General features: G+C 33.2%; 4 protein-coding genes and 1 long non-coding RNA gene across 5 annotated transcripts; 2 read left to right on the top strand and 3 right to left on the bottom strand.

Moving 5' to 3' along the window:
* Positions 1-5004: 5004 nt before the first annotated feature.
* LOC114295541 (uncharacterized) lies at positions 5005-6648 on the bottom strand. Its single transcript, XR_003640930.2, has 2 exons — positions 6415-6648; positions 5005-5269 (listed from the first exon to the last, which is right to left on the bottom strand). It is a non-coding gene; the product is annotated as an uncharacterized LOC114295541 (long non-coding RNA).
* Positions 5269-11950, top strand: LOC114295540 (putative protein S-acyltransferase 22). The gene is made up of 9 exons (XM_028239789.2): positions 5269-5429; positions 5512-5625; positions 7773-8183; positions 8281-8349; positions 8447-8518; positions 9069-9197; positions 9418-9498; positions 9790-9969; positions 10752-11950. The coding sequence occupies exons 1-9, from the start codon at positions 5388-5390 to the stop codon at positions 11499-11501; spliced, it is 1848 nt and encodes a 615-aa protein (XP_028095590.2). The 5' UTR covers positions 5269-5387; the 3' UTR covers positions 11502-11950.
* Positions 11951-13078: 1128 nt separating this feature from the next.
* LOC114295548 (uncharacterized) lies at positions 13079-14612 on the bottom strand. Its single transcript, XM_028239794.2, has one exon. It carries the CDS (start codon positions 14376-14378, stop codon positions 13389-13391), a length of 990 nt encoding a protein of 329 aa, XP_028095595.1. The 5' UTR covers positions 14379-14612; the 3' UTR covers positions 13079-13388.
* Positions 14613-20442: 5830 nt separating this feature from the next.
* LOC114295547 (uncharacterized) lies at positions 20443-21417 on the bottom strand. The gene has a single exon (XM_028239793.2). The coding sequence runs from the start codon at positions 21415-21417 to the stop codon at positions 20443-20445; it is 975 nt and encodes a 324-aa protein (XP_028095594.1).
* A 3078-nt stretch (positions 21418-24495) lies between these two features.
* LOC114295543 (uncharacterized) lies at positions 24496-26403 on the top strand. The gene is made up of 2 exons (XM_028239791.2): positions 24496-24674; positions 24906-26403. Exon 2 carries the CDS (start codon positions 24994-24996, stop codon positions 26038-26040), a length of 1047 nt encoding a protein of 348 aa, XP_028095592.1. The 5' UTR covers positions 24496-24674; positions 24906-24993; the 3' UTR covers positions 26041-26403.
* Positions 26404-26638: the final 235 nt, after the last annotated feature.

Genomic DNA, 26638 nt, shown 5'->3' with positions numbered 1-26638 from the left:
TTTGGCAAGTGTTATTTGGTTTGGCAGCTATGGGCAATTTGTGCAAGGACAATTGGGATTCAAATACAAAATTAAAAGGAACTTAGTAAAAATTATTTTTATGCCTCGTTTTATTGTAAAGCATAGTGATTTTGTATGAACACAAAACTAGTCACAATCTTGTCACATATCTGTATGTAAAATTTAGACTGTGTTTTGAATCATAATTTTGAGTAAAAATTTGAAAAGGAAAAAAGAAAAAGTAAGAAAATTTTGAATAATATATATATATATATATATTTTCCATTTTTTTCTCTAAATTCTTGTCCAAATTTATTATCCAAATACAACGTTAATCAAATGCAAATATATGAGAGAATTGTGATTAGTATTGCAATTCAGATTTATTCATTTATTTTTATTTTTTAAATTATGCTTCTTTCATTCCTTGTAACAAAAAGAGAAAGAAAAAGGTTAGCCATAGTTATAATTTTTAGTAGTTGTTAACTTTGTAACAACTTGGATTTTATCATTTTTTTTATGTTCTTTTTTATTTAAAACTAAACATTAACCATTATGACATAATTTTCATAATTTTTAAAATGTCACTATCAAATCTTGAATTGTATTATTGTGAAATTCTTCGATTATTAAGTTGAAATTTTTCACAAACAAGAGTAGCTAGGCAATGGAATAATATAGTGATTCCACTAATTATGATATGACCTGGGACACAAAAAAGATAATGAATATCAACTATTTTTCTCTTTTGCACCATTTGTTTGCTTTATAAGAAAGCTAGCGGTAGAGAGAGAGAGAGAGAGAGAGGTGGGGATGGTAAAAATTTCCATGTGTTTGGCTTTCATGAAAAGTTTTTCCCCCAAAGTTATGATGGAAAATGAGATGGGAAAAGATTACCACTCACTGAGGACCCTTAGCAATTCTTTATTGCTTTCAAAACAAATGTGGCAATTTTTTAATCAATCTTGTAGGTCCTCAAACAAAGGATTACCCTCGTTTGTGCTTTTTCAAATGTTAAGAAATGCACCTAAAGGGAACCCTAAAAGCATCTTCAACATCTTCCTTAAGTCACTCAAATTTAAGTCACACCATCTTTCTAATCCCTCTTCACCCACCTAGCAATAAACCCTAAACTAAACCCATAAGCTATAATGACTCTTCTCGTTAGTGGTCATGGGTTTTATTCTTAGGAGTAAAATATGTTGAGTGTGGTTTTAAAATTTTATCACCAACTGTCTAATTATCAAAAGTCTCTGAAACAAATTATGAACTCTAATTTTTCGGACAATTTTTTCTAGTGATATGCCAAAACCTATCCAATACACATGATCGGCTAGTGATTGTGTGTATCCAGGATTTACTTTATATGGATGTGTCAACGTAACTTGCTTTAGAGAGGTTCTCAATTCCAAAAAAAAAATACTACATAATATATTTTTTCACTAGATTTTATTTATCAAATGATTTGTTAATACCGTATTAATTTAATAAATTCTACCTTCATATTTTTTTTTCAAATATTGGTTTTTGAAAGCATAAAAATTAAATGTCCAACTCTTTTTAATATTGTGATGACATAGCTAGCATTGGTTTGCTCCATTGCTTGAGCCGACTAAGTTTGGGTCCAGGACCTCCACCTATACTATGACACTTTGTCACTTGGATTTTTTTTGTGTTTTTTTGTTTATCAAAACAAAAATAATAAAATCTCTCAAATTTTCCAACACTCTATTGGCATTAGGGGGAGCAACTTGGGAAAAGAAAATCCGAGTCTAATCTAAAAAAAATTTAGGAATTGAATAATATAATTTTATATATGGTAAGGGCTTTGATCTAATTGTCGGCCTGAATTAAATTCAGACAAAGTTCATACAGAGCTTCTCTTGACCCGAGCAATTCGAATACTATTTTTGATACAAATTATATATAACAAATGTAAAAATATTATAAAAATACTGATTATTTTCCTATTATTTGAATTAAGTCATATTGTAATGTAATACATTTACTATTTGGAACACAGCTCAAATAATTTTCTTATTATTTTCCGGGTTTGTATTTTTTCAATTTTATTTTTTTATTTTCATAATACATTAATTTAGAATAATTAAAGATAAATTTAGTGCGTTTAAATTTTGACAATTCAAACGTCACCTGACCTCTTTTAGCAATATTGTCTCATTTGGTAACTTTCAATTTTAATCAAAAAAGTCACTATAAGTTGTCATATTACTTTTTTTATTTTTTTTACATATCTTTTTATAAAAAATAAAAAAATTATCAAAGTAACGTATTTCCAAATGAGACTGAATGTACCCTGATTGTCCCCCCTTGTTACCTATTTAGTGAATTGTTTTTTTCTTTTGTTTTTTAAATTTTTATTTATTTTAATTATTATTATTTTTACGACTTTTCAGCCACACACATCTGTGACAAGAAGGTGACAAAATCCTCCTTCACGGGACCTTGAAAACCTGATGAAGTAAAATACACCACTATCCAACACTAATACATCCCTTGCTTCCAACCCCCACTTCTCTGTTATGTCCCTCTCATGTGTTGCTGCTGTTTAATATTAAATTACACTTATAACCTCAAACATGTGATTCATTTTTCATTTTAACCCATAAAAAAAATATTTTAAAAATTACCTATTTTAGTCAAAAAGTCATTATTAATTTTTTTTTTCTCTCTATTTTTCTAAGTGTCTTTTTGTAAAAATTTAAAAAGTAAACTAAAATAATTAGTTGCCAAGTGGATTTAAATCTTAGAAAAATTTTATAATACACCCTCCAAAATAAGGTGCATACCATATGTCCCAGGAAAAGTTGTTTTATCCTGGGTACTATCACGTGGTGCCCCACATGTGTTCTAATTGGTGGAGAGGGTAGGATCCAAGATTTATGTTAGGTGATTAGATTAGGGAATATGAGGAGGCACAAGATTTGTGATTGGCCAAAGACATGACTATGTGATACTCCTGAACCAACCAATAATTTTTTATGCCTTAGTTATGCTATTTGTGGTATTTGATTATGACCTATTTGTGGGGTAAATTATGACTACTATGATAATAGTTATGACCTATTATAATTATTATTTTAGGTTCGTCAACTTTTTTTTATCATGAATGAAATATTGGATTAAAATTGTTATTTTTTGCAATTTTTCATCAATATAGATAGGAGGATATTAAAAAACAATGCCCTCTCTTGAAAAGAAGAAGAAAAATGCTTGGGAGTACTAAAAGGGAATCACTAAAGGGAGCACTAATGATGTGGCAGTGGGCTCCGCCCACCTTCTATGTCTTGTTTTTATTTTTTTATTATTTTTTTTTGTCATTTTTAATGTATTAATACTATTAGTGATGTATTTTTTAATGGCCTAAATCATTGTTGAAAGAAAAATTAGGAAAGAAAGGGCTTCAACCTATTCAATGTCCGTATTAGCGTAAAGAGTCTTAGCCACATTTCTTGGGAAATAGATTCATGTTTCATCATCTTTCTAGGCATCAACTACCCTCCATTTAATAATAGCAAGAATTGGTAGCAAAGGGAACAACATTTATTATTCAGAGTTGTCTGCCCAATGTACCAATTGGTATTTTAGCTAAAGGTTGGCCCTAATCTCATTGGAGATCTTCTATTTTTAGGCATCAAATTTTTATAGTATATATCTTCTCTCAATATATAATTCACAAAGTCAAAAATAAAATTATTTATCTTTTTAAATTTTCAAACTCTAACTCTAATCTTTTAACCTTTAGCCATTGTTTCTTTCTCAATCACTTGAAATTCTGTCTCATGAGTAAGTATTATATATCATAGGTGTATTACGTTGATGCATTCTTACATGTTTGAGAGAAAGAGAAGGGGTGTACTAGTGTGGTGCACTCATTATATACAAATGTTATTTTCTTCTTGTCACTCTCTCTATCATATTTTTTTTATTCACTTTCCGTCTACCATTTATGAATACCCTAACTCCTTTCTCACCGTTAACAAAATATTTAAAGATAATATAGTAATTTCATCTCATTAACATTATTGAAATTGTTATTATATGAAGGTTAATTGTATTTGGAGAAGTAATAAATTAAAATGTAAGATTAAAAAAAAATATAGAAAAACTTGGGAAGTGCAACTCTTTTTGAGACAGAAAGCAACGTAAAAGTTGTGGGTAGGGGTCTGCGCGGTGTGGGTCTGACGGTTTGAGAGTAAATTTACAAATTGAATGGCGGGTTGGTAGATTAGGGGATTGACAAATTGCAGTTTAGGCAGTTTTTGGCGGATTGGCGGATTGAAGAATATTCTAACTAATTATCATACATTTGTATAATATATAACACTAATTTGTATAATATTTTTTAGATATATTACATAAAGTAATTTTACATAATATGTTTCATATATAGCCACCAATTTGTAATAAATTTCATGTCATAAATCTTTCTCACACTCATTTTTACATTAATATTTCATTGGAGATTAAAAAATATATATGTATTAACTATAGCGGAACGGAACGGTTCGATTAGCGGATTATAAATTTTAAAGTTTAAACAGCGGTTAGCGGTTAGAGCAGTGCGGATAAATACGGATCGGTGCGGTTTTAACAAATTGTGCGATATTTTACATAGCCCTAATTATAGGTGTGGAACTTGCATCTCTTCATGTTTGTATATTTAGTAATTTTTTTTAATTATCTTCTCATTTAATTTTCTCAAAGTTATGACTATGCTACAATTACTTATTATTGAGAATGTAATTTACCAAAAAAGAAAAAGAAAAAGAAAAGTGAAAGGTTGGGACGTTGGGTAGCAAGGCAATTATGAAGTTTTGGAAAGAAAACCAGTACAGTCACCTCTCTCTCTCTCTCTCTCTCTCTCTCTCTCACTCACACACACACACACACACACAGAGTCACGGATTTTTCTTCACCTGTAAAAAAAAGGCTTTTGAAAAAAGAAGAAATACCCAATCAAATCTCAACCCAAATCCCATCTCTTTTTCTCTCTCTCATCACCTTGTTCCATGAGTTGGGTGGGTTATGATTGAGTGAAACAGACCAAGCTTTCTACCTTGCATCGCATCCCTCCTTCCCCACAACCCACTACCACTCATATCTTTCTCTCCTTTTTTTTTTTTTTTTTTTTTTTTTATAGTTTCCTCCATTTTGCTCAATGACAAGACTCATGGAAAATGGGCAATCAATTTCTTTTGTTTGGCTTGCTTCTACAGTGAATCAGTGGTGAATCCCAAATGTTTCCCTGAAATGCGGGAAAGCAAGAGAAAATAAAACAAATCAAAGCAGATAAAGAAACCCAAAAGAAAACAAAAAAAAAAGAAGACACTAAACCAAGTGATTCCTGCAAAGTTTATCAGAAAATGAAGAAACATGGATGGCAGCTTCCTTACCATCCCCTCCAGGTCTCTCTCTCTCTCTCTCTCTCTCTATATATATATATATATATATAATGTATATTGAGTGTGAATATGTGTATATCTGCAGGTGGTAGCAGTTGCTGTGTTTCTGGCATTGGGGTTTGCTTTCTATGTATTTTTTGCTCCTTTTGTTGGGAACAATTTGTTGCAGTATATTGCAATCGGGCTCTACACTCCTCTTGTAAGCATTTTACATTATTATTCCATTTATTTATTTATTTATTTTTATATGATTGTTCTATTTGTTTAGCTGGAAAGTTCTGAGATCTGTGTTTTCTCTGTCTGTTGGTTTCTAATTTTTGAGTTTATTTCTATCCCTCACATTTTTTTTTCCCTCTGTCAAAATGGGTTCTCTTCTTTCTGTTTCTCTGGATAAATTATATCTAGAGATTCTTTCAACTATATCATGAATCTGCCCTTTTGTTGCACAACTTAATAGCCACAAATTTCAGAGACTTTGATCTATTGAAAGATTGGAGTTTGTTCCCTGTTTTGATATGGGTATAAATTTTTATTCTACTTGTAGGATTTGAATGTTGAATCCTATTCCGTCACACAATGTTTTGAGACATTGGAATGTTTTGTAATCTCTTTGAACATTTTTCAAAACCCATTACAGAGGAATGAATAATATAATTTTTACTGGGATATCTCAATTCAGCCCAACCATTGCTTGAATATTGTTGTTGTTTTTTACATGAACTCTGGTATGTGTGTTGGTGTGGGTATTTGTGTTGGTGTCTATTTATTTAATTTTCATGTCCAAGGGCACGCAAATATATATTTCTTAAATACGTCTTTTATTTTTTAGGGTAAGATGTTTTGAAACTAGCATTAGCATTTTTACATATGATGTAGAGCCTTATGCATAGTTATTAGTAAATTGACTATTACCTATTAGGCCTACTAATGGTTCATGTCCAACTAGACATGTTGGACACCGTAAACAAAATACGACTATTCAACATACCTCAAGTGGAAGTAGTTTACCCACAATCCCGAATCATTGCTTGAATTACAAACCTCTACGAACGACCATGAACTAAGAATCCATGTAATGATACCAAGTCAACGGATTGGCATCTAGAGTTACCCCATGAATTTCACACTCGAAGTTCCTAGACTCTGGTGATGGTATCCTTATAGAGATTGAACAGGAAGAGGAACAATGGAATTTTCTTTAGGTTTTTTTTTCATCATTGTTGTATACAATGTATGCTCTATCTGTATATAGAGATAGTCTCCTATGGATAAGGGATGCGGTGTAGCTATCTACAACAACCTTATCTTCAGTAGATAAGATCCCTTCATTCAAATACATGGGCCTGTCAAATAAATAACCCGTGTGGATGCTCTATGGGTTATGGATTGAGTCAAATCTGATTTAATTTCCAACGGACACATATTCTATATAAGTGTTGAGGGTCCAACGGAGGCACATCACAAACATAAAAGAGTTTATCTCTATCATTGATGGAGAACAAACACATGGTGAGATATCATTGGTCTAGTTGTCACCTCACGAGGTTGACACATGAGGCCAAGTCATATGGAGATGACATGGTGATGGTGTTGAGATGATGTGGCTTAGCCACCTAGGCAAGTGGGCCCATGTATCTACACTAATATTCCTACTGCAATTATCTTCTTATTTCTATAGTAACTTCCATATACCAAATATTGTGGAATTAATGTTCTAATATGTTGAGTTTGTCATACTGCTTGTCTTTTGCTTATTAGCTCATGTACTTTGGATGGTAGTAGACAGACATGGTGCTCAACCTGTTTATGTTTATTGCTGGTAGCTCTGATAATTTGTAGTTACTATCAGTTACTTTAATCAATGTACCCCATATATGCGCCTCTCTACTACATTTTGTATCTGCCTTTGTAAATAAGGAAATTTCTAGTGTATTGTTTTTTGAAAAATAAGGGTGATTAACCACTCACTATCATCTTTTGCACATGTACTATCTTTTGAGTGTACCTTTTCTCTGTGATCAATTTGGTGGAATAATATTTCTATTGCCAAATGGCTATACCAACAAGCGCAATACTTTTGTTCTTTCTTCCTCCGCCTCCCTCCTTTTAGTGAAATAAGAGGAATAGATACCTTATTTTTTAATTTCCTTGGACTTCGGGGATTGTAAATTATCCACATCCTGTTATATGCATGGGTAGAGGTAGTTCTGCTTTTATAATTATTCACTAGTAACTTGAAGTTTGATCACTAGAAACTCACTGCTCATACAGTCCCCCTATATTGAATTTTCTCCAATTTGAATGCATCATTTCCTCTTTATGAATCTCTGCTTACGCTTTTTGCAGATTACATGTGCCTTCAGCCTATATATTTGGTGTGCGGCAGCTGATCCTGCTGACCCAGGGGTCTTCAAGTCTAAAAAATATCTTAAGATTCCAGACAGCAAAAATCACGTGAGATTCAAGGAATCTAAATTGGGCGGGGAATCAACTTCGTCAATACAGGACGCAAATGCTGCAACAATTGGGGGCAAACCTCTGGATAAAGGTGTGAAGGATACGGATACAGCAGGAGAAGATTACACTGCTGAAATTGAGAATAAGAATGCATCGCCTTGCCATTCATTTTGTTTTACGGCTCTGATGGCTTTCATTCCTTGTGCTTCTCTTTGCATCTGCTCAAATCAACATGAAGAATCTTGTGAACAGCAACTGAGTGAAGATGGCATGTTTTACTGTAGTTTGTGTGAAGTAGAGGTGTGTAGATGTATCTGACATATATGTTTGATTTTTAGAGGCCTTCTTGTTGTCAAAATATTTTGTTTGCCCTAATTGCAAACTGTGTCTCTTGTAGGTTTTCAAGTACAGCAAGCATTGTAGAGTTTGTGACAAATGTGTTGACCGTTTTGATCATCACTGCAGGGTATTTCTGTCATTCACTTGCTAGGATTTTTCCTCTTTTTATTTTTATTTTTATTTGAGACATAACTCTTATGTGTTTTTCTTCTCGGATTTTGTAGTGGCTCAACAATTGTATAGGCAAAAGGAACTACCGGCAGTTTTTCACCCTCATGGTCTCTTCCCTTCTCTTGGTGAGCATATGTCTCCATTCTTGTCTCCAAAAAGAGCCCAACTCTCTTTACTGTTTGTGAAAACTCCATTCTGATCTGTTTTCTGATCTCTATTTAGAATTCTGAATACTGTGCAGACTTCTCAATGTCTATCTATGAGTGGGCTTCTGTAACTTGCAAAATTACATGTTGATACTGTTAATAAGACCAAACTGTTTTTTTGGCGTTCTACCACAATATTATTACTTGAGGATGATGATATATTTCTCATTTTCCGTAACATGCTTGCTTTCTGATTCTGAGTATTCCTATTCTTATTGTCATTACTAAGGTACATTGTCTTTCCTACTGCTCGATTTTGCCCTCACGATAGGTTCATGATTAGCTTCCATAACTCTTCGAGTATCCCATGTCAAATAATTTTAAGTCCTGAATTTGCTTCCGACAAGCGACATGCCAGAACCTGGAGACCATCATAAAGTAACCATTTTTATTTTCATGATATTTTTCATTTTAATTGATTATTGATGTGTATATACATGTTTGGTGTGCCTTGGACTTGAGATTGCAGCTTGTACTTCAATGGTCAACTGGAATCCTTGTGATAATCTGCTGTTTTCTTGAGCGCAAGAGGTACTCTGTAGACATTGCCTCCAAGTTGGGAAGCAGTTTCACTTTGGTGCCCTTTACTATCGTGGTGGTGAGCATTTTGTTCTTTTCCTTGGCCTTCTATATTAAGATGCTTCAGCTATTATTTCAATTTAACTTTTCGCTTTGCTTATACTGATCAACCATATATATATATATATATATATATTTGGCAAATAGCAAGGATTTGTTGACTAATCAATAAAGCCATTTCACTTAATTTTGCTGTCTTCCTATTTGCGAATAACAAAGTGTAACTCTACATTTGATAGGCAATGTGCACCATCTTGGCTATGATTGCCACGCTACCGCTAGCTCAGCTTTTTTTCTTTCACGTTCTTCTCATAAAAAAGGTAACCAGGACAACATCTTGTACTTTCAATCTTGTGTGAATACTTCCTTTATGTTCTTGTTTTCTTTTTTATTTTATTTTTTTGAATGAAAAAAAAAAGAGTGATAACATTTAAGAGAAAAAAGGGATTACAAGAATTTTTTTACCCTTTTTTTCCAAAATTTTATAAAACCCAGTGTTCTTTTTACCTTTTGTACAGTTTTTAATTGTTCTTGAGTCAAGATGTAAATCATCTCCAAAATAAAAATAATAATATATTGATTGGCCAATTACTTGAATGTATGTGTTGCAGGGGATTAGCACATATGATTACATCATAGCTTTGAGAGAGCAAGAGCAAGGAATTGGAGGTCAGCAAAGTCCCCAAATGTCGCCTGTCAGCTCCCTCACTGGGTTGAGCAGTGCAAGTTCCGTCAATGCTTTCCACCGAGGCGCATGGTGTACTCCTCCACGGCTGTTTCTTGAAGATCAGGTATGGCAGAGGCAGTTCTTGCACTAACTTAGATTTCGATACTACAGACAGTGGTGGTCATCACTTCTTAGATGTCTCTGATTGTGACGACTATTTTTTGTTTATGAGACTCTGACAAGTTTCTGTGTCCAATATGTGTCAGACACGGACATGCAACCTTCCTTCTTGAAACAGATTCTGTGAGTTTGTTAAAATCATTAAACCAAGTTGATGCTTTCCTGGTTGGGACTGATATAACTGTTGTCTAAATTTGGCAACATTTATGGTCTTAAAGTGTTAAGAACCATGTATTAATCTGATGTTTTTAATTTAGATCCTCATTGAATTCTGTTAAAGTTTCGTATGCCAATTGCTAATATGACCCATAATGGCAATAGAAATCTAATTTCACTAGTTGAAAGAAAGACTTTCTTGGAATTGAAAATTTCAAATTGAAATAAATTTCTTTCCTTCCTATTTAAGTGAAAAATCAGAGAAAATTTGCATAGTCATGCATGTCATTTTCTTTTCTCAATGTCTAGAAGATTAAATAATAGGGGGCATTGAGTTTGTGTGTGCTTCCTTCAAATTCGTAAGCCTTTTACAAACTGCAAAGAAACTATTATCATGTTACCAAAGAAAAGAGTAAGAGATGAGCATAGACATCTCTCTCTCTCGCTCTCTCTCTCACACACACACACACAGAAAACATAATTTTTTTGTTGACATGATAGCAGTGTGTGAAACTAGAACCGCTGCTTTTGATATTGATGATGTTGCTGCAATTTCTGGTTTTGTTTCAGTTTGATGTGATTCCTCCAGATTCTGGATCGGTTAGTTCATTAGGCAAAAAGACGGTGACTGAGGAGCCAATCAAGAAAAAGAACCCTACAGCTGTAAAGATCAGTCCGTGGACTCTAGCACGCTTAAACGCAGAACAGGTTTCAAAAGCTGCTGCAGAGGCAAGGAAAAAGTCCAAAATCTTGCAACCTGTGGTGAGAAGCGAAACCCCATTTGGTCTCGAAACAAATGGCAGCTTTGGCAGTAGCAGCAGCCGACGAATGGTCCCAAAGCCTGACAACAATAGTCGAAGGCGCCCTAGTAAGCGAATTCGCCTCCCAGCAGACCTAACAAATGTTTCAGCTAAAAATGATCTCATCCCTGAGACATCAACAAGTTTGGCTCCACTACAGCTTGAAGCCCGGAGCGCTTTCCGAACAAGTCTAGCTATGTCGGGCTCAATGGCCATTGTTGGTTCCTCTCCAGAGAGCAGTTTGGATTCCCCTGATCTCCGCCACCCATTCCGGGCCGCCCCATCAGGCCCAGAAGAGGCACGGCGGCTCACAGGTCTATCAACTGCTCAGAAGGCAATCCCACTGTCAAGGTCAACTAGCGATGGTTATGAAGCGTCTGGTGGGGAAGATAGTGACCGTGTTCCTTCACGGGCTGTGCAGAGGTCAACGGATTGGAGTAACCTTCTCTTCAGCTCTGACTGGGACGCAAACGTGGTTAGATTGAAGGCGCCAGCTTCCTCTAACAATAGAAATATTTGAAACAACTAAAGATTTATGAAATTTGGATTGCGTTGATTCCATCATGGGGGGGGTAGAGGTAGGTTCTTTAAGATTTTTTCATTTGTTGGCCAAGGTTGTTTCAGGAGGTATCGGTGGTCTGATTCGTTGGCTATTGTCTTTGAGATGTCGAATCAAGGTTGCTTGAAGAAGGGCTGTGAAGTTTAATGAAAACATCATGATTTTGTGCTTTTGGGTTTGAGCGTTTGATTGCAGCCTCTGTTCAGCTTCTCATTAAGCAATCTTCATTGTCCTCTCAGTGCAGGTTTCATTGGAAGTGTTTATCTTTTCTGAAGAGTCCTACAGAGATGTCTTTGTAATTGTTCTCTTCAGGATCTGTGCTTCTGACAATTATTCTTCCTAAGTGTAATTTTGTAACTATCAATCAACCTTTGTTAGTGTAGAAAGCAATAGGCTTTTGCAATGTTTAATCTGTCCATTACCTTTACTTGTTTTCATCTTTAATTTTATTTTATGTTTGGGTGTGGAAATACTTAGGATATTGGGTTTGTAGAGGGAGGGAAAAAAGGAAAAGAAAATTGAAAAAAGAAAAAAAGAATAAAAAGCTTCTTCAATTATTTATATATATTTTCTTTATTTTTTTCTTTCACAAATTTAAGATTAAAAAACAGGTAACTTTGGTGGTATTAGTTTGGTTTTGGTAATACCAGTTGAAAACTGCTTTTCCAATAAAAATGCCAATCATCTCTATAACATTCATCGTCTTGTCATCAAAATACATGTTCTTTTTTAACAAACTTGTGTCCTTTTTTAACAAACTTGAGTGGTTTGGCATCTTATTTTCTAAAAACATTTCCTTTAATAACTTATTTTCTCAAATCTAAGGGGGGTGTTTTGGTTTTGTTCAAAACATGAGCTTTCAAAATACAACTTCAATTAACTAATTATAAAACTCAATGAAAGCGTTTTTGAAAGCACAACTTCAAATCCAAAACACGACTTCAAGAAACCATCTGGGTTTTGGGAAAATAAGTTGAAAACCACCTTGAGGAAATAAAATTGGTCCAAAATTAAGGACAAAAAAAAAAAAAAAAAGGGACTCTGATGTCCTTGTAATGAAACGTCAGTCTGTTATGGTAAAGATGAGAGATTTTTTTTGGGAAAGAGATGTAGGCTATCATCAAGGTTATTAAATCAATAGAAATATATAGAATAATTCTTTGAGATAAATACCTGTAGTCATGGTTTACATTGTCTATTGCAAAGCACAATATTGATGGTAATTAACCTGGTACCGTCAAAATATAGACCTCTAGAAACAGAACAGTTCTCGCTAAGAGAGGTTCGCATATAGAAGGCATTTCACTTTTCTCACACCATTTATTTGGGGGGATATAGATGATATCCATTCAGAGAATTGAGTAAGCCTATTCTCCAAAGATACGGAATTTAGAGAAGTTAGTGCTATATAGTAGTAAGACAACACAATCATCTCATTTCTCTAGCATACAGATACAGAACGAACTTAAGTTAACCCATATTATTCATAAGCATTGTGTCAAGAAGCTTTAACCAACTTCAAATTGACAAGGCATTCATGACATCCACAAATACTGCATTTCACATATTCATCACAAATTGGTTTTTACAACAAATTACATTACATAAACATCAACATTAATACTGTGTTTGGTTAGAGAATTTAGGGAGGGATTTGAAAAAAGAAAATAAAAAGATGAGTGAAACTATGCAATATAAATATATTTTATTCATATTCCACCTCCTTTTCCCATTTCCCTTTCTAAATCCTTTTTCAAATCTCCCAACCACAACCACAACCACACACAGCATAAATGAGATTCATAACTAAGATTTTAGTCACATGACAAGCCACTAAGCTCAGACTCATTAAGTTTGGACAACAAAGACAACATGAGGAACCTTTGCATCATCGAAAGGCAAACTAACATACTCGCAAGCGAACTCCTCAGCAATCTCCCCAGCCAATTCCCCACGCAAAGCCTTGCAGTACATATACAACACAGTAGTGGAGGCCAATTTTTGAAGCATAAACATAGCTATAATGCTCGAACCCAACACGGTCTGAAGAACAAAAGACAAGCACTTCCACACATCACTGAAACTGCCCGAGAAAGTTCCCGAGCATCCCCACAGAAAAAACCCAATCGCAGCCGCGAAAAACAATGTCAAAGACAATGAAACCGGTCTCATCCCCTTCGTCAAATACGAGCTCCGCCGCAACGGCTCCAGCCCCCATTTCGATTCCACCACCACAATCACACACGCCAATAGCCAATTCACTTGCAGACGAACACACACCAATACAAAAATCATCACAATCACAATACAAAACCCTAGAAAATAGTTCGAATTGTAATCAACCACAAACCCTAGAATCTCAAACCCTTTGACGGCCAAAACCGCGAAAATCCCAAAAAGGGCAAAAATCAGAACCACAACGATTTCGAAGACGATTGTTGTGATGGCGAGCGGGATGAAGGAGTGGAAGAGGGATTTGATGGAGGAGGCGAGTTTGACGGGCCTACCGTAGAAGCCGTGGTAGGTGCTGTAGGTGATTGTGCCAATAGCGCAGAGAGAGAAAAGGGAGACGAAGAGGACGAAGATGAGGGGGAGAGCTAGGGTTTGGAGAGAGTAATCGGAGGAGGTGGGGGTGATGTAGGAGAGGAGGAAAAGGATGTGTTTGGATTGGGATTGAGAGAGAGTGGTCTGGAAAGTTGGGTAGATGAGGATAGAGAAAGAGAGGGGGAGGAGGAAGAGGACGGTGAGAGCGAGGAAGTGGCGAGAGTGGGCTTTGATGATTCGTTTGGATTCGTAGAGGATTCCCCAGAAATTGGGGGTTGGGGCTAGAGTTGCCATGCGAGGTGAGCTATAGAGAGAGAAAGTTGTTGCAGAGAGGGTCGTGTGACAGAGAAAGATGACGAAGATGAGTGTGCAGAGATGAGATGAGAAGAAAGAGAACTCGATTGGTTATAATTTTCGAAGGGGTGGTCGTCAAGGCACTTCGAGAGTGAAATGTGTTTTTGATCGCTTTTTTTAACGAATAAAAGGGAAAATGTTTATGATTCACAATTTTTTTTTCACAATTTGATGTATAATAGTGCGGGCGGTTATTATGACTTCATAAATTATTTTAAATTTTTAATTTTTGACCTTTTTTTTATGACAGAAATAATTTTAGATAAAATTATTAAAAAAAACATCAATAATTTTAAGAACACCACATTTTACAATTTAATTTATGGGTCTAGCTTTGGTCCAGTCCGTCATCGGACTAGATTGTACTGTTGGGCCCGTGGGGGTTCACCACGGGTCCCATTTTAAAAATCTGAACCGTTGAATGTGTACAATTCGTCGAGTACTATATGTCTTTGAAAAATCACGTTGATCGGATATCGATAGCTATGTGATCAAATCAGTTTTGTATAAAAAAATGGATGGTGAATAAATTAACGGTTGATAAAAAACTGTTTTGATCACATAGCTATCGATATTCGATCAATGTGATTTTTCACAAGCATATAGTACTTGACGATTTCTACACATTGAACGGTTCAGATTTTCAAAACGGGACACGTGGTGGGCCCCCATGGGCCCAACAACACGGTCCAGTCCGGTGGTGGACTGGACCAAAGCCAGACCCTTAATTTATATACCCACTATATCATGAATTAGGGTTTATAAGAGTACTCACCTCCATTATCACACATCTATCTTTCTCAAATCTTATCTTCAAAACTTACCTATCCTCAAAACTTTGAAAATCGTTTTATGGAAATATTCCGGCAATAACAGTGACAACCATTTGACTACCTACACTTCTCCAGCAATGACAATATTTCAACAGTAACAATGGCAACCCTTTAGCAGAATACAGGCCCAAACATTATGTATTTGTTTAGGATGGCGTTTCCCGAACAAATAAGTAATGTTCAAGAAATATAAGTCCGAACATAGAAATTTCTTAACATATTGAACGGTCAAAATTGTTAACGGTTGCAGAAGTTTTTATTTTTTCAAGTTCGGGAATACAAGCCTGAATATTACTTATTTGTTCGGGAAGGTATTCCCAAACAAATAAGTAATGTTCGAGAATGCAGGTTCGAATATGAAAATTTCTTAACACATTGAACAGTCAAAATTATCAACGCTTGTAGAAATTTTCATTTTCTCAAGTTCGAGAATACAGGTCCGAACATTACTTATTTGTTTGGAAAGACATTCTTGAATAAATAAGTAATGTTAAGGAATGCAGGTCAAACCATGGAAATTTCTTAACACATTGAATAATCAAAATTTTTAACACTTGCAGAAGTTATTGGAAATAGCCCAAATCTACTATCGGGTTCAAAAGTTATTCCTTTATCGCGTAACTTTGATAATATTAATGCGTAGTTCTCTGTTGAACTCATAATTTTATAATATCTACCAACAAAACTAACAAAACCAATTATTATAATTTTTTTCCTATAAGGGAATAAATTATTACGAGAAAACTAATAAATTATGTATATATAAAGATAAAGAGAGCATATCAACTGTGACAATGATGAATGAGACAGTAGAGATAGTAATCACATTGGCTCTTCTTTTTCTTCTTGGTGGGTTTTGTTAGAGTTTTTTGGAAGATGAGTTTTTTTGGGTGTGTTGGGTGTGCATTCAATGGGTGAAATATTTTTTCAAAGATAGTTTTGGTATTATCTAGGGAGGAAAAAGAAATTTTGAGAGTTTCAAAATTTATAAGTGGGAGTCCAAAATAATTCACGGGGTACTAATAGCACCACTCATAATAATATGGCATAATACATACTTTTTCCGTCTTAAAATAATAATTTCTTTTAGAAAATTCAATTTTTTTTTTGATAATATAATTATTACACTTTAAAAATATTAATTTTTTAAAATTACCTTTTGGTAGTATATTTTTTTTTATAAATATCAATTGCCATAATTGTACTTTTTGTGTTGTTAATAAATTTAAAAGAAGGATAAAATAAGAAATTAATATTATTTTAGTTCTTAATTTTTGAAAAAGAATTTTTTTTTGAAATAATGAAAAACAAAATAAAGAACTAATATTTTGAGTTGTATGAAATATTTATTTTTGAATTATCACATAGTTAATTGTGTGGAGTCTCCCTCTTACAACATGAGTAAATTTAGTGTATAATTTATGAATTTTTGAAAATTGACTAGAGTAAATCTCTCAGGAGATTAAAAAAAAAATTAAATTAAAAAAAAAAATCCCTCTCAAAAGCATCTCAATTTTTTTTTTGTCCCCCTCCACCCCAACCTTAGTGATCTAATATGATTGAACACTTCATTTTTTGTAATACAAATATAATTTAAATGTATAGTTATTGATATTTAATAACTTTAATTTTTTTTTATGAATATTTCATTTAACAAATTCTAAAAAGTGAACCAACGGTTTAAATCATAGAGTTCGATTCCCAAAATTGAATCCATCAAGCTTTAAATGCTCTTTTAAATTAGATGGTCAGCTTAAATCCAAGCCCTAATTGGATTTGGAAAGTTGTTTAAAAAATGAATTTGGAAAGTTTTTAAAAGAAAAAATTAATTTGTGATTGAAAAATTTTGATGTGAGCTGGATTTTTTAATTAATGGAAACTTGGCTTTTTGATTTTTGGAATTTTCTTTGTCAAAAGTTACCTTTTTTAGCTACAACTATTGTATCGCATTTGTCTTTGAAAAATAAAAACGATGAATATTTTTTAAAAAATCAACCATCTATTTACTTATTTATTTATTTTGAGACAAACATGATAAAATCAGAAAGTGAATCTGTAGTGGGGAACCTTTCAAAAAACCAAACCTATGGCACCATATGTTATTTGATTCAATGTTTAATTTTTTTTACTAATAAGGACATGCATTGAAAAGTTATTAGAAAAAATTACCCCCATTAGAAAAGTCACCAGAAAATTGGTTGAAAAAGATGTTGTCGACGGCGACTTGTGATGGCGAGATAAACAAATGGATGATATTAAACAGATGCATGATATTTTGATTGATAGGTGGATAAATAGGTAAGTTTTGGACAGATTAGAGTCATTTTAGACATATCAATATCCTTTTGACCTACAAATATTTAAATTTGGACCTATTGGCTCACAGTTTAAAAATAGGCATATGACCTGAGTACTTATTTTTTTACCACGTTAGAGCATATCCAACTTGCTAAGTATATAATGCCTGTTAGTTAATATTAATAAAAACATGTGCTATGCACTGGATGTGAAAAAATTAATAAATTATTTTATATAAAATAATATAACTAGTTAGATTTTTGTATGTAAATTGTGAAGAAAAAAAAAAATATCGAAACCTACAATTTAAATTTCACAATTGTATCACAATTTATATATCAATTTTTAATTTGTTACAATTTTAATCATGTAACTTTCAACTCCCTTGCTAAAGTTGTAATTCTGGCGAGTTCAACGCACGATTTCTAAGGTGCTGCCACACGTGTGGGAAAAGTCAACGCATGTGCGGGAAGCACTTTTCTCTACAAGTCCTGCATTTTTGCTTATTTTATGCTCCCACTATGTACAACCTGATTGATATTAAACAGAAATAAAATATATAGTTTAACAAACAAGTAAAGTTAAGAGATCCCAATTAACGGCCTTAGTGTTACAAAATTTGGCTTTAATCAGCAACATAATTTTTAATTCGGTGAGAATCTATGTAAAATTTAAAAATTTGAATAAATTTGAGTGGCCTTGGACAGAGATACCAAATAACCCGAGCAATTAAAACAAAAAAATATATATAAATATATAAAATTATTTGCTATTTTTTTAAATAATACATAAAATTAATTAAAAATTTTAATATTAATGAACAAAAGCAAAAGCAATATGTTTAAGTTTTTTCAATAGAATTTTTTTTTATATTATGTTTAAGAAATATACATTTTAGAAAAAGATCGTTGAATAAGTTAATATTAAAAAAAATACATTTTAGAATGGCATAAAATAATTTAAATATGATAAAATTAAATTTCTTACAAAATAAAAATATATGGATAAAAAAAAAAATCTAGAATGGTATTCTCATTTGATCTAAAAATGATTCTAGATGACTAATAAATTATTACTTATAACCTTCATTTTTTTAATAAAAAAAATGTTTCACGAACCATCACTTTTAATAAATAAAAAAAAAATTATTTCTATTTGTTTTAGCAAAAGCCACGTTCTAGAAATTTGAGCAAATTTTTTTCATTTGTTTAATTGACAATTGAGATTAAAAAAAAATTAATAGGATCCACCATGTTTCACAAGTGTTAAAAAGGTCTAGATGAACAATAAGAAAAATGTTTGAAACTCACAAAAAAAACACTCACAATTGTACCCACAATAATGTGGTATCACATGTATCAACTCTTGATTTGTTATGAGGCCCAACTCCCTTATCACATCATTGTAGATGAAAGTGTGACTCTGTAGCATTATTGAAATAATAAATTATCACGTATAGATCTCATTTTTTTTATTATATAAAAAAATAAATTTCACTAACCATCACTTTTGGTAAAAAAAAAATAACGTTTATTTCTATTTGATTTTAGTAAAAGTTACTAAGCAAAAAAATTTATTTTTTTATTTTAATTTGTTTAATTAACAATTGAGATTAAAAAAAAAAAAAAAAACAAAAAAACAAAATCCACCGCATTTGACACGTGTTAAAAAAATCATTCATTTTCTTAACATTTTTGTTTTTGTCAAAAAAAAAAAAATATAAATATATATATATATATATATATATATATATTTGTATTACAAAAATTTATTGTTCAAGCCCTTATAATTTACATTTATTTAATAACATATTATGTTTAGACTAATAATATTATAACATATCATTATAACACATACAAATATTCATCTCATTCTAATTGTAATAACATAAGTTAAAGTAGAATTTAAATTAAAAATTTTATTTTATATTATAATTTAATAAAGGATGCATAAAGAATGAATAATGATTTTATTCCAATTATAATAACATAATTTAAGGAATAACTAAATTTAAAATTTTATTTTAAAAATATATAATTAATTTATAAACCAACCATATTGTAACACATATTAACAAAAATTAAACAAAATAAAAAAGATGAGAAAAGAGAATTGCCACTCTCAACCTTAATAAGATGACTGCGTTTTGGAGTTATAATAGTATATATATATAGAGAGAGAGGGATTGGATTGTCTCCAGTGCGGCCTAATGGGCCCAATTTTGAATTCGGTTTCGGTAATTTAAACTGTCTACATTTTAAGATTCGTTGAATATATTATTCCTACAAAAAATTAAGTTAATCGGATAAAAAAAATCACATGTTCGAATCAATTTTGTATGAATTATTTATTTTCTCAATGTTCATTTTTTTCCCATACAAAACTGATTCAAACACATAGTTGTTATTATCTGATTGACTTGATTTTTTACAAAGATAATATCCTCGATGAACCTTAAAATATAAACGATTTAAATTATCAAAATGAGACTCAAAAGGCCTAACAATACTTTCTCTGATGAAAGACCGGAGAAAAGCCATGACCATAGATAGACATCTAGTATAACTCAATTTTTTTTTTCAAAAATATCTTGTTCGCACAATTCGAGCAAAATTCGGTGAATGTTGCGGCAATGAATATAAGTTTAATAATAATAATAATAATAAAAAAAAAAACCAAATTAGCAAGTTAACCCATATTATTCATAAGCATTGTCAAAGCTTTAATCAACTTAGAATTGACGAGGCATTCATGACATCCATAATTCTACTATATATTTCACACATTCAGCATACCTTTACGACCAAGAAGCTACATTACATAAAACATACAACAGCCATCAAAGACGTAACAAGCCACTAACCCCAAACTCATTAAGCTTGGGCAACAAAGACAACATGAGGAACCTTGGCATCATCAAAAGGCAAAGTAACATACTCGCCAGCAAACTCCTCAGCAATCGCCCCAGCCAGTTCACCACGCAAAGCCTTACAGTACATATACAACACAGTATTAGAAGCCAAATTCTGAAGCAAAAACATAGCCACAATGCTCGAACCCAACACGGTCTGAAGAACAAAAGACAAGCATTTCCATACATCACTGAAACTGCCCGAGAAAGACCCCGAGCAAATCCACACAGAAACCCCAATCACAGCCCCAAAAAACAGTATCAAATACAACGAAACCGGTCTCATCCCCTTCATCAAATACGTGCTCCGCCGCAACGGCTCGAACCCCCATTTCGATTCCACCACCACAATCACACACGCCAATGCCCAATTCACTTGCAGACGAACTAACAACAATAACAAAATCACTGAAACCACAACACAAAAACCCAGAAAATAATTCGAATTGTAATCAACATCAAACCCTAGAATCTCAGCCAGTTGGGGCACCAAAACCGCGAAAGAGGCGCAAATTATAAAGACCACGATTTGGGAGAAGATTGTTGTGATGGCGAGCGGGATGAAGGAGTAGAAGAGGGATTTGATGGCGGAGGCGAGTTTGACGGGTCTACCGTAGAAGCCGTGGTAGGTGCTGTAGGTGATTGTGCCAATTGCGCAGAGAGAGAAGATGGAGACGTAGAGGGTGAAGATGAGGGGGAGAGCTAGGGTTTGGTGAGAGTAATTGGAGATTTGGGTTGGGTGGGAGAGGAGGATTCGGATGTGTTTGGGTTGGGAAGAGAGAGTGGTTTGGAAAGTTGGGTAGATGATGAGAGAGAAAGAGAGGGGGAAGAGGAAGATGACGGTGAGGGCGAGGAAGTGGCGAGAGTGGGCTTTGATGATTTGTTTGGATTCGAAGAGGACTCCCCAGAAGTTGAGGGTTGGGTCTAGAGTTGCCATGGGAGGTGAGTTTTAGAGAGAGAAAGTTGGTGCAGAGAGGGTCGTCGTGTGAGAGATGAGTGAGTGTGTGTGTGTGGGGAGAGATCAGAAGCAAGAGAACTGGATTGATTATAATTTTGGGTAGAATTAGAGTCCAGGGCAGGTAGAAAAAAATTACAAAAAAATATAGAGTAAATTACATTGACCCTTTTGAGATTTGGTTCAATTATTATTTATTCTTTGACGTTTTAAAAATTACATTCTCACTTTTATAGTTAATAGTTTTATTTCATAAATTCTCCTGCTTATATAAAAAGTAATAACTCCTAATAGAAAAACAGAAGAAATTATATTTTAAAAAAAGTAAAGGAAAAAGGAAAAAAAAAGAAGAGAAAGTAAAGTAAAACAAAGAAAAAAAAGAGAGTGTATAAGTTCAATGTTTTCATTCCGTCTAAATAATTACAATGACAGGGGGGTTAGGGTAATTTTTCAAATGTTAGGGAGTGATATGTATTAAACTTAAACCTCAGAGGGTGTAAGTGTAATTTCTCCAAAAATACATAGAGTACAATAGTAAGGTGCCAATTAAAAATTGTGAGGTATAACTTATATCTTTTTATGTTTTTGTAAATTTTTTTGGGTAATGTTTGGTTACCCCAAATTTATATAGCTCGAATGTTTTAAAACGTTATCGTTTTGAAAATAAAATGACGTCGTTTTAATACATTTAAATCATTCAAACCATACACATTTGGTTCATTAAGTATTTTTTCATTTGTTTTTATCTCATTAGAATATAGTTGCCCCTATAGTTTTCGAAGTAGTGAACGTGTCTGTCCAAGTAATAGAGGCATATACATTTTATATTAGATATTTAAGAAACAATAAGAGACATTGAATGAAAAAGTCAGCGACTTTGGTCTAGTTCAAGATCGAATTAGATTGTATTGTTGGGTCCGTGAGGTCTACCACGGATCTCGTTTTGATAATCCGAACTGTTCAATGTGTAGAACTCGTCGAGTATTATATGCCTGTAAAAAATCACGTTGATTGGATATTGATAGCTATGTGAACAAAACAGTTTTTTATTAACCGTTAATTTTTTCACTGTCCATTTTTTTAATACAAAACTGATTTGATCACATAGTTATTGATATCCGATCAACGTGATTTTTTATAGGCATATAATACTCGACGAGTTCTACACACTGAACGGTTTAAATTATCAAAACGGGTCCAAAAAATGAATCCCATGGGCCGGACTGGACGGGTCCAGTCTTGATCTCAACTTGAGACAAGCTGGACCCAATGAAAAATAGTGTCACATGAGTTTATTGGCATTCAAAGATTTAATGATTTTAATTATAAATTAAATAAAATGATTTAAAAATAATTACACTCCAATTGAAATATTTTTTTGAAAAAATTACAATTGAGTGTGTTTTTTCAAAATAATTTTCAAATCAGATAAAATTTATCAATTTTAATAATTAAATTTGTAATTTTTTTTTAAATCTTACAATAACATATGAAAAAATTACATTAAATACAAATATTTTGGAGAATATTCTTCGACATTTGATTATTTTAGAAATTGCTTAATGGAGAAGGGGCGATTTCTCAACCACTCAACATTTCGTATTCGGATTATAAAATTTCAAATTCTGTATGGCTTGGCACCGATTAAAAGTCTAAAAATTATACGTCGTTGTCACTAAAGCTCAAATCCTCTGTGACTTGATACATCTAAAATTCTAAGCTCAATGTTCTTAACCCGAACACTCAATTCTTAACCCCAAAAGGCCCATTTTAACTGTCAAAGCCTGTTAGGGCTTAGTCCCATTCAGTAACAGTTAGGAAAACAAATGTCAAAGCCGAGGAGAGATGGTAATATAATATCATATTATTATTGTAAAAATGTTTGAGACCCCTTTTTTTCCCGCCCCCTTGACCCTCTTTCCCTTTTATTAGCCAGTTTTTCTCTTGCTATTTTTTTTCTTTTCCTTCTCCTTCAATCACCACCCGCCATGTGTGTGTGGGGGTGATGGGGGTGGTGATTGGAAGGGGTCTCTATCAATGCTCGACAATGCAGCTGTTTGACAATATGGTTGACAGTGTTGCGACTAAAAAAAATAAAAAAGACAAAATGGACTAAATAAGATAATAAAATAAAAATATCACATTTAAATCATAATCATTTTACTTTTTTTTTTTCATAAAAAAGTAAAAAAAAAAAAAAAAAATCCAAACAGAGTTAATTTTGCTAAGTTAAATTAGCCAAAAAATAAAAAGTTTTTCTCAAACGAACCCATTGGGTTTCATTAAAAATACTCTTACCAAGTAACATATATATTATAATATTAATTAATTAATTAATTATTTTAATTTTTACTTATTTAAATTGTACACGCATCGCGTATACCATCCGCTAATAAATTAAATATGAACCACGTAATAAAATTTTGAATATTTTGTATGCACAAATTATGTGCACACATATTTTTCTGTATGATTACCCTCTTGAGATGCACTTTTTTTTTTTAACAATACTACAAATCTAAAAACATTATTCTGAAAATTGCATCTAAATGCCTCACTCATTATAAATATAACTTATATCCACTAACTTTAATTTTACATCATACATCACATTTCTTACAAAGTTTCATAGTACACAATAATTTCATCTTTTTTTTTTGCCAAATTATATTGGTAGTCTTTACATGTTACCTTTTGTGTCATTTTAATTCATACACTTTCAAATAATTTAATTTTGACTCATAATTTTAAATTTTGTATCGATTTGTTCTAATTAATAATGCTATCATGAATTTTTACAAAAATTGATTATTAATTTGGTTAAAATTAACTCATTGAGTTAAATAAATTTATAATTTTACCTCTTAAAAAGATGACAACAGTCATTTAAATATATGTATTTTTCATAAAAAATACTAAAAGTTCTTATCAATTAAACTAAACTAATAAAATAAAATAAATTAAGGACTAATGATGTAATTTCCCTCCAATTTTTTTTCTTAATGGCGCGTCGGTGCCATCTGTGTATTATTGTGGTACGTTTTCGTCGTAGATACGCGTATGATTGCATAACATAACGTAAGCCCAAGTCCAAGAATATCAACAACGCCTCTCTCTCTCTCTCTCTCAAAATCACCGTCCCATATCTCCGCCAACAGAGCTGTCTCCAACGCCTTCCCATCTCGTGTGTCTTCTCTTCCAACACCACGCTCCTATCGCTCTCAATTCACCTTTTCCAGGTAACCCCCATCTCTCTCTCTCTCTCTCTACTGTACCCATTTCGTGAAATCCTCAGCCCCTTCACACTTTCAGATCCATCCCTTCTCTCTCTCTCTCTCTCTCTTTCTCTTCTATTTCAGTTTTTGCCTAATGTAGATCGCCATTTCAATCTTCACTTACATAGCTATGCTTAGAAATGTATTGGGTTCAGATCTGATTACTCACACCAATCAACATTTTAAAATTCCCAGCTATTACTTCTGAATGGTATAGTATCGATACGAATTAAGGGTTTGATTTATCTTGGGCTATTTGATTCTGTTGAATTTCGGACAAAAAATGGAAACTTGTGGAATTAGTCCTCGAAAAGAGAAGCATGATGACCCAGATCTTCAAAATTTTGAATTGGAATCTTTGGAGCATGATCATCAGTTTCGTTCTATGAGTGCTTTGGAGATTTTGAGAGAAACTGTTCGAATTCTTCGGTACAATTCGATGGGTTTCATGGGTATAGCAGCTTTGCTTATATGCCCAGTATCGGCTGTTCTTTTATCGAATATGTTGGTTGATCAGTCTATTGTGAAGAGACTGACTATTAAGCTGTTATTAGCTGCCAAGTCCAGTGGACTTCCTCTTAGGCCTTTTATCAAACAGTCGTGTCAAAAGTTCTCGGAGATGGTCATTTCGTCCACAATGTGCTTCCCTTTGTACATCACATTGTCGCTTTTGTCAAAAGCCGCGGTTGTTTACTCTGTGGATTGTACTTATTCGAGAAAGAAGTTCGACCCGTCCAAATTCTATGTAATTGTTACCAAGATTTGGAAGCGTCTTGTTTCGACGTATTTGTGGGTTTGTATGGTTATTATTGGTTGCCTTGCACTGTTTCTTGTCCTTCTTGCAACAGTGAGCAGCTTATTTTCCATAATTGGGTTCAATTCCAATTCAATTGTTTATCCAGCGATGCTGGTGGGTCTTGTCTTCTCAGTCATGTTTGCAAATGCTATCATAATTTGTAACATTGCTATTGTGATCTGTGTATTAGAGGATGTTTCGGGCCCCCAAGCATTGTTGAGGTCTAGTTCATTGATTAGGGGCCAGACTCAAGTGGGTCTTTGGATATTTCTTGGATCGACAATTGGTTTGGCATTTGTTGAGGGGTTGTTTGAGCATAGAGTGAAGACACTGAGCTACGGAGATGGGTCTTCAAGGTTATGGGAAGGGCCTCTTTTGGTGCTTATGTATTCATTTGTGGTGCTTATTGATTCGATGATGAGTGCGGTTTTCTTCTTTAGTTGTAGATCTTACAGTATGGAAGCTTCAAACGGAGAAGGTCAATCAGTTTTAGAAGCCATGGCCATTTCCGCTGTATCTATGGACATTCAATGACATCTGGTATATGATCTGAAAATCCTTCTCTGAGTAAATCATGGTTCTGCCACAGGGTGTTGAAACATTCTTGCCAATCTTCTTTCTTTGGCAATGAGGAATGGTGTATTGGTGAACCTTCTTGTACAGTCAGGCCGATAACATTGTGTGGTTTTCAATTCTTTGACAGGTATATGATCATAAAAGTGCATCTTCAGGGATCAACAAACTTAGGAGCTGAACGATGACTTTTGAAAGTCTTGTAACTCCAAAATTGTTGAACTCTTAATTATAGTTCTTTTGGAGAAATCATGGGCATTACAATTGGATACCCTATATTTTATTGTTTCCAATTCATAATTAATACAAAGTTTCTTGAAGTCATTCTGCCCTTGTTCCATCGCTAAACATCTTGTGATAGTATTCAATAGCAGTTTTCACATATTTAGGCTCCACTGATTTTTTTTTTGTCTTGCGAATAATTCAGAATTAAAGAATTACTTGAATATTTCTAAAAGGAAAGTGATATTTGTCATCGGATGAATTCCATCGTTTTTTTCATGTCCTACTTGGATCCACAGACAAAGAACCACTATTTTCTAAATATTCTGGGCTCTAG

This window comes from Camellia sinensis, chromosome 5 (assembly GCF_055761805.1).
Source record: "Camellia sinensis isolate YWXY chromosome 5, ASM5576180v1, whole genome shotgun sequence".
Lineage (NCBI taxonomy): Eukaryota > Viridiplantae > Streptophyta > Magnoliopsida > Ericales > Theaceae > Camellia > Camellia sinensis.
This window is presented reverse-complemented; position numbering and strand designations above follow the sequence as displayed.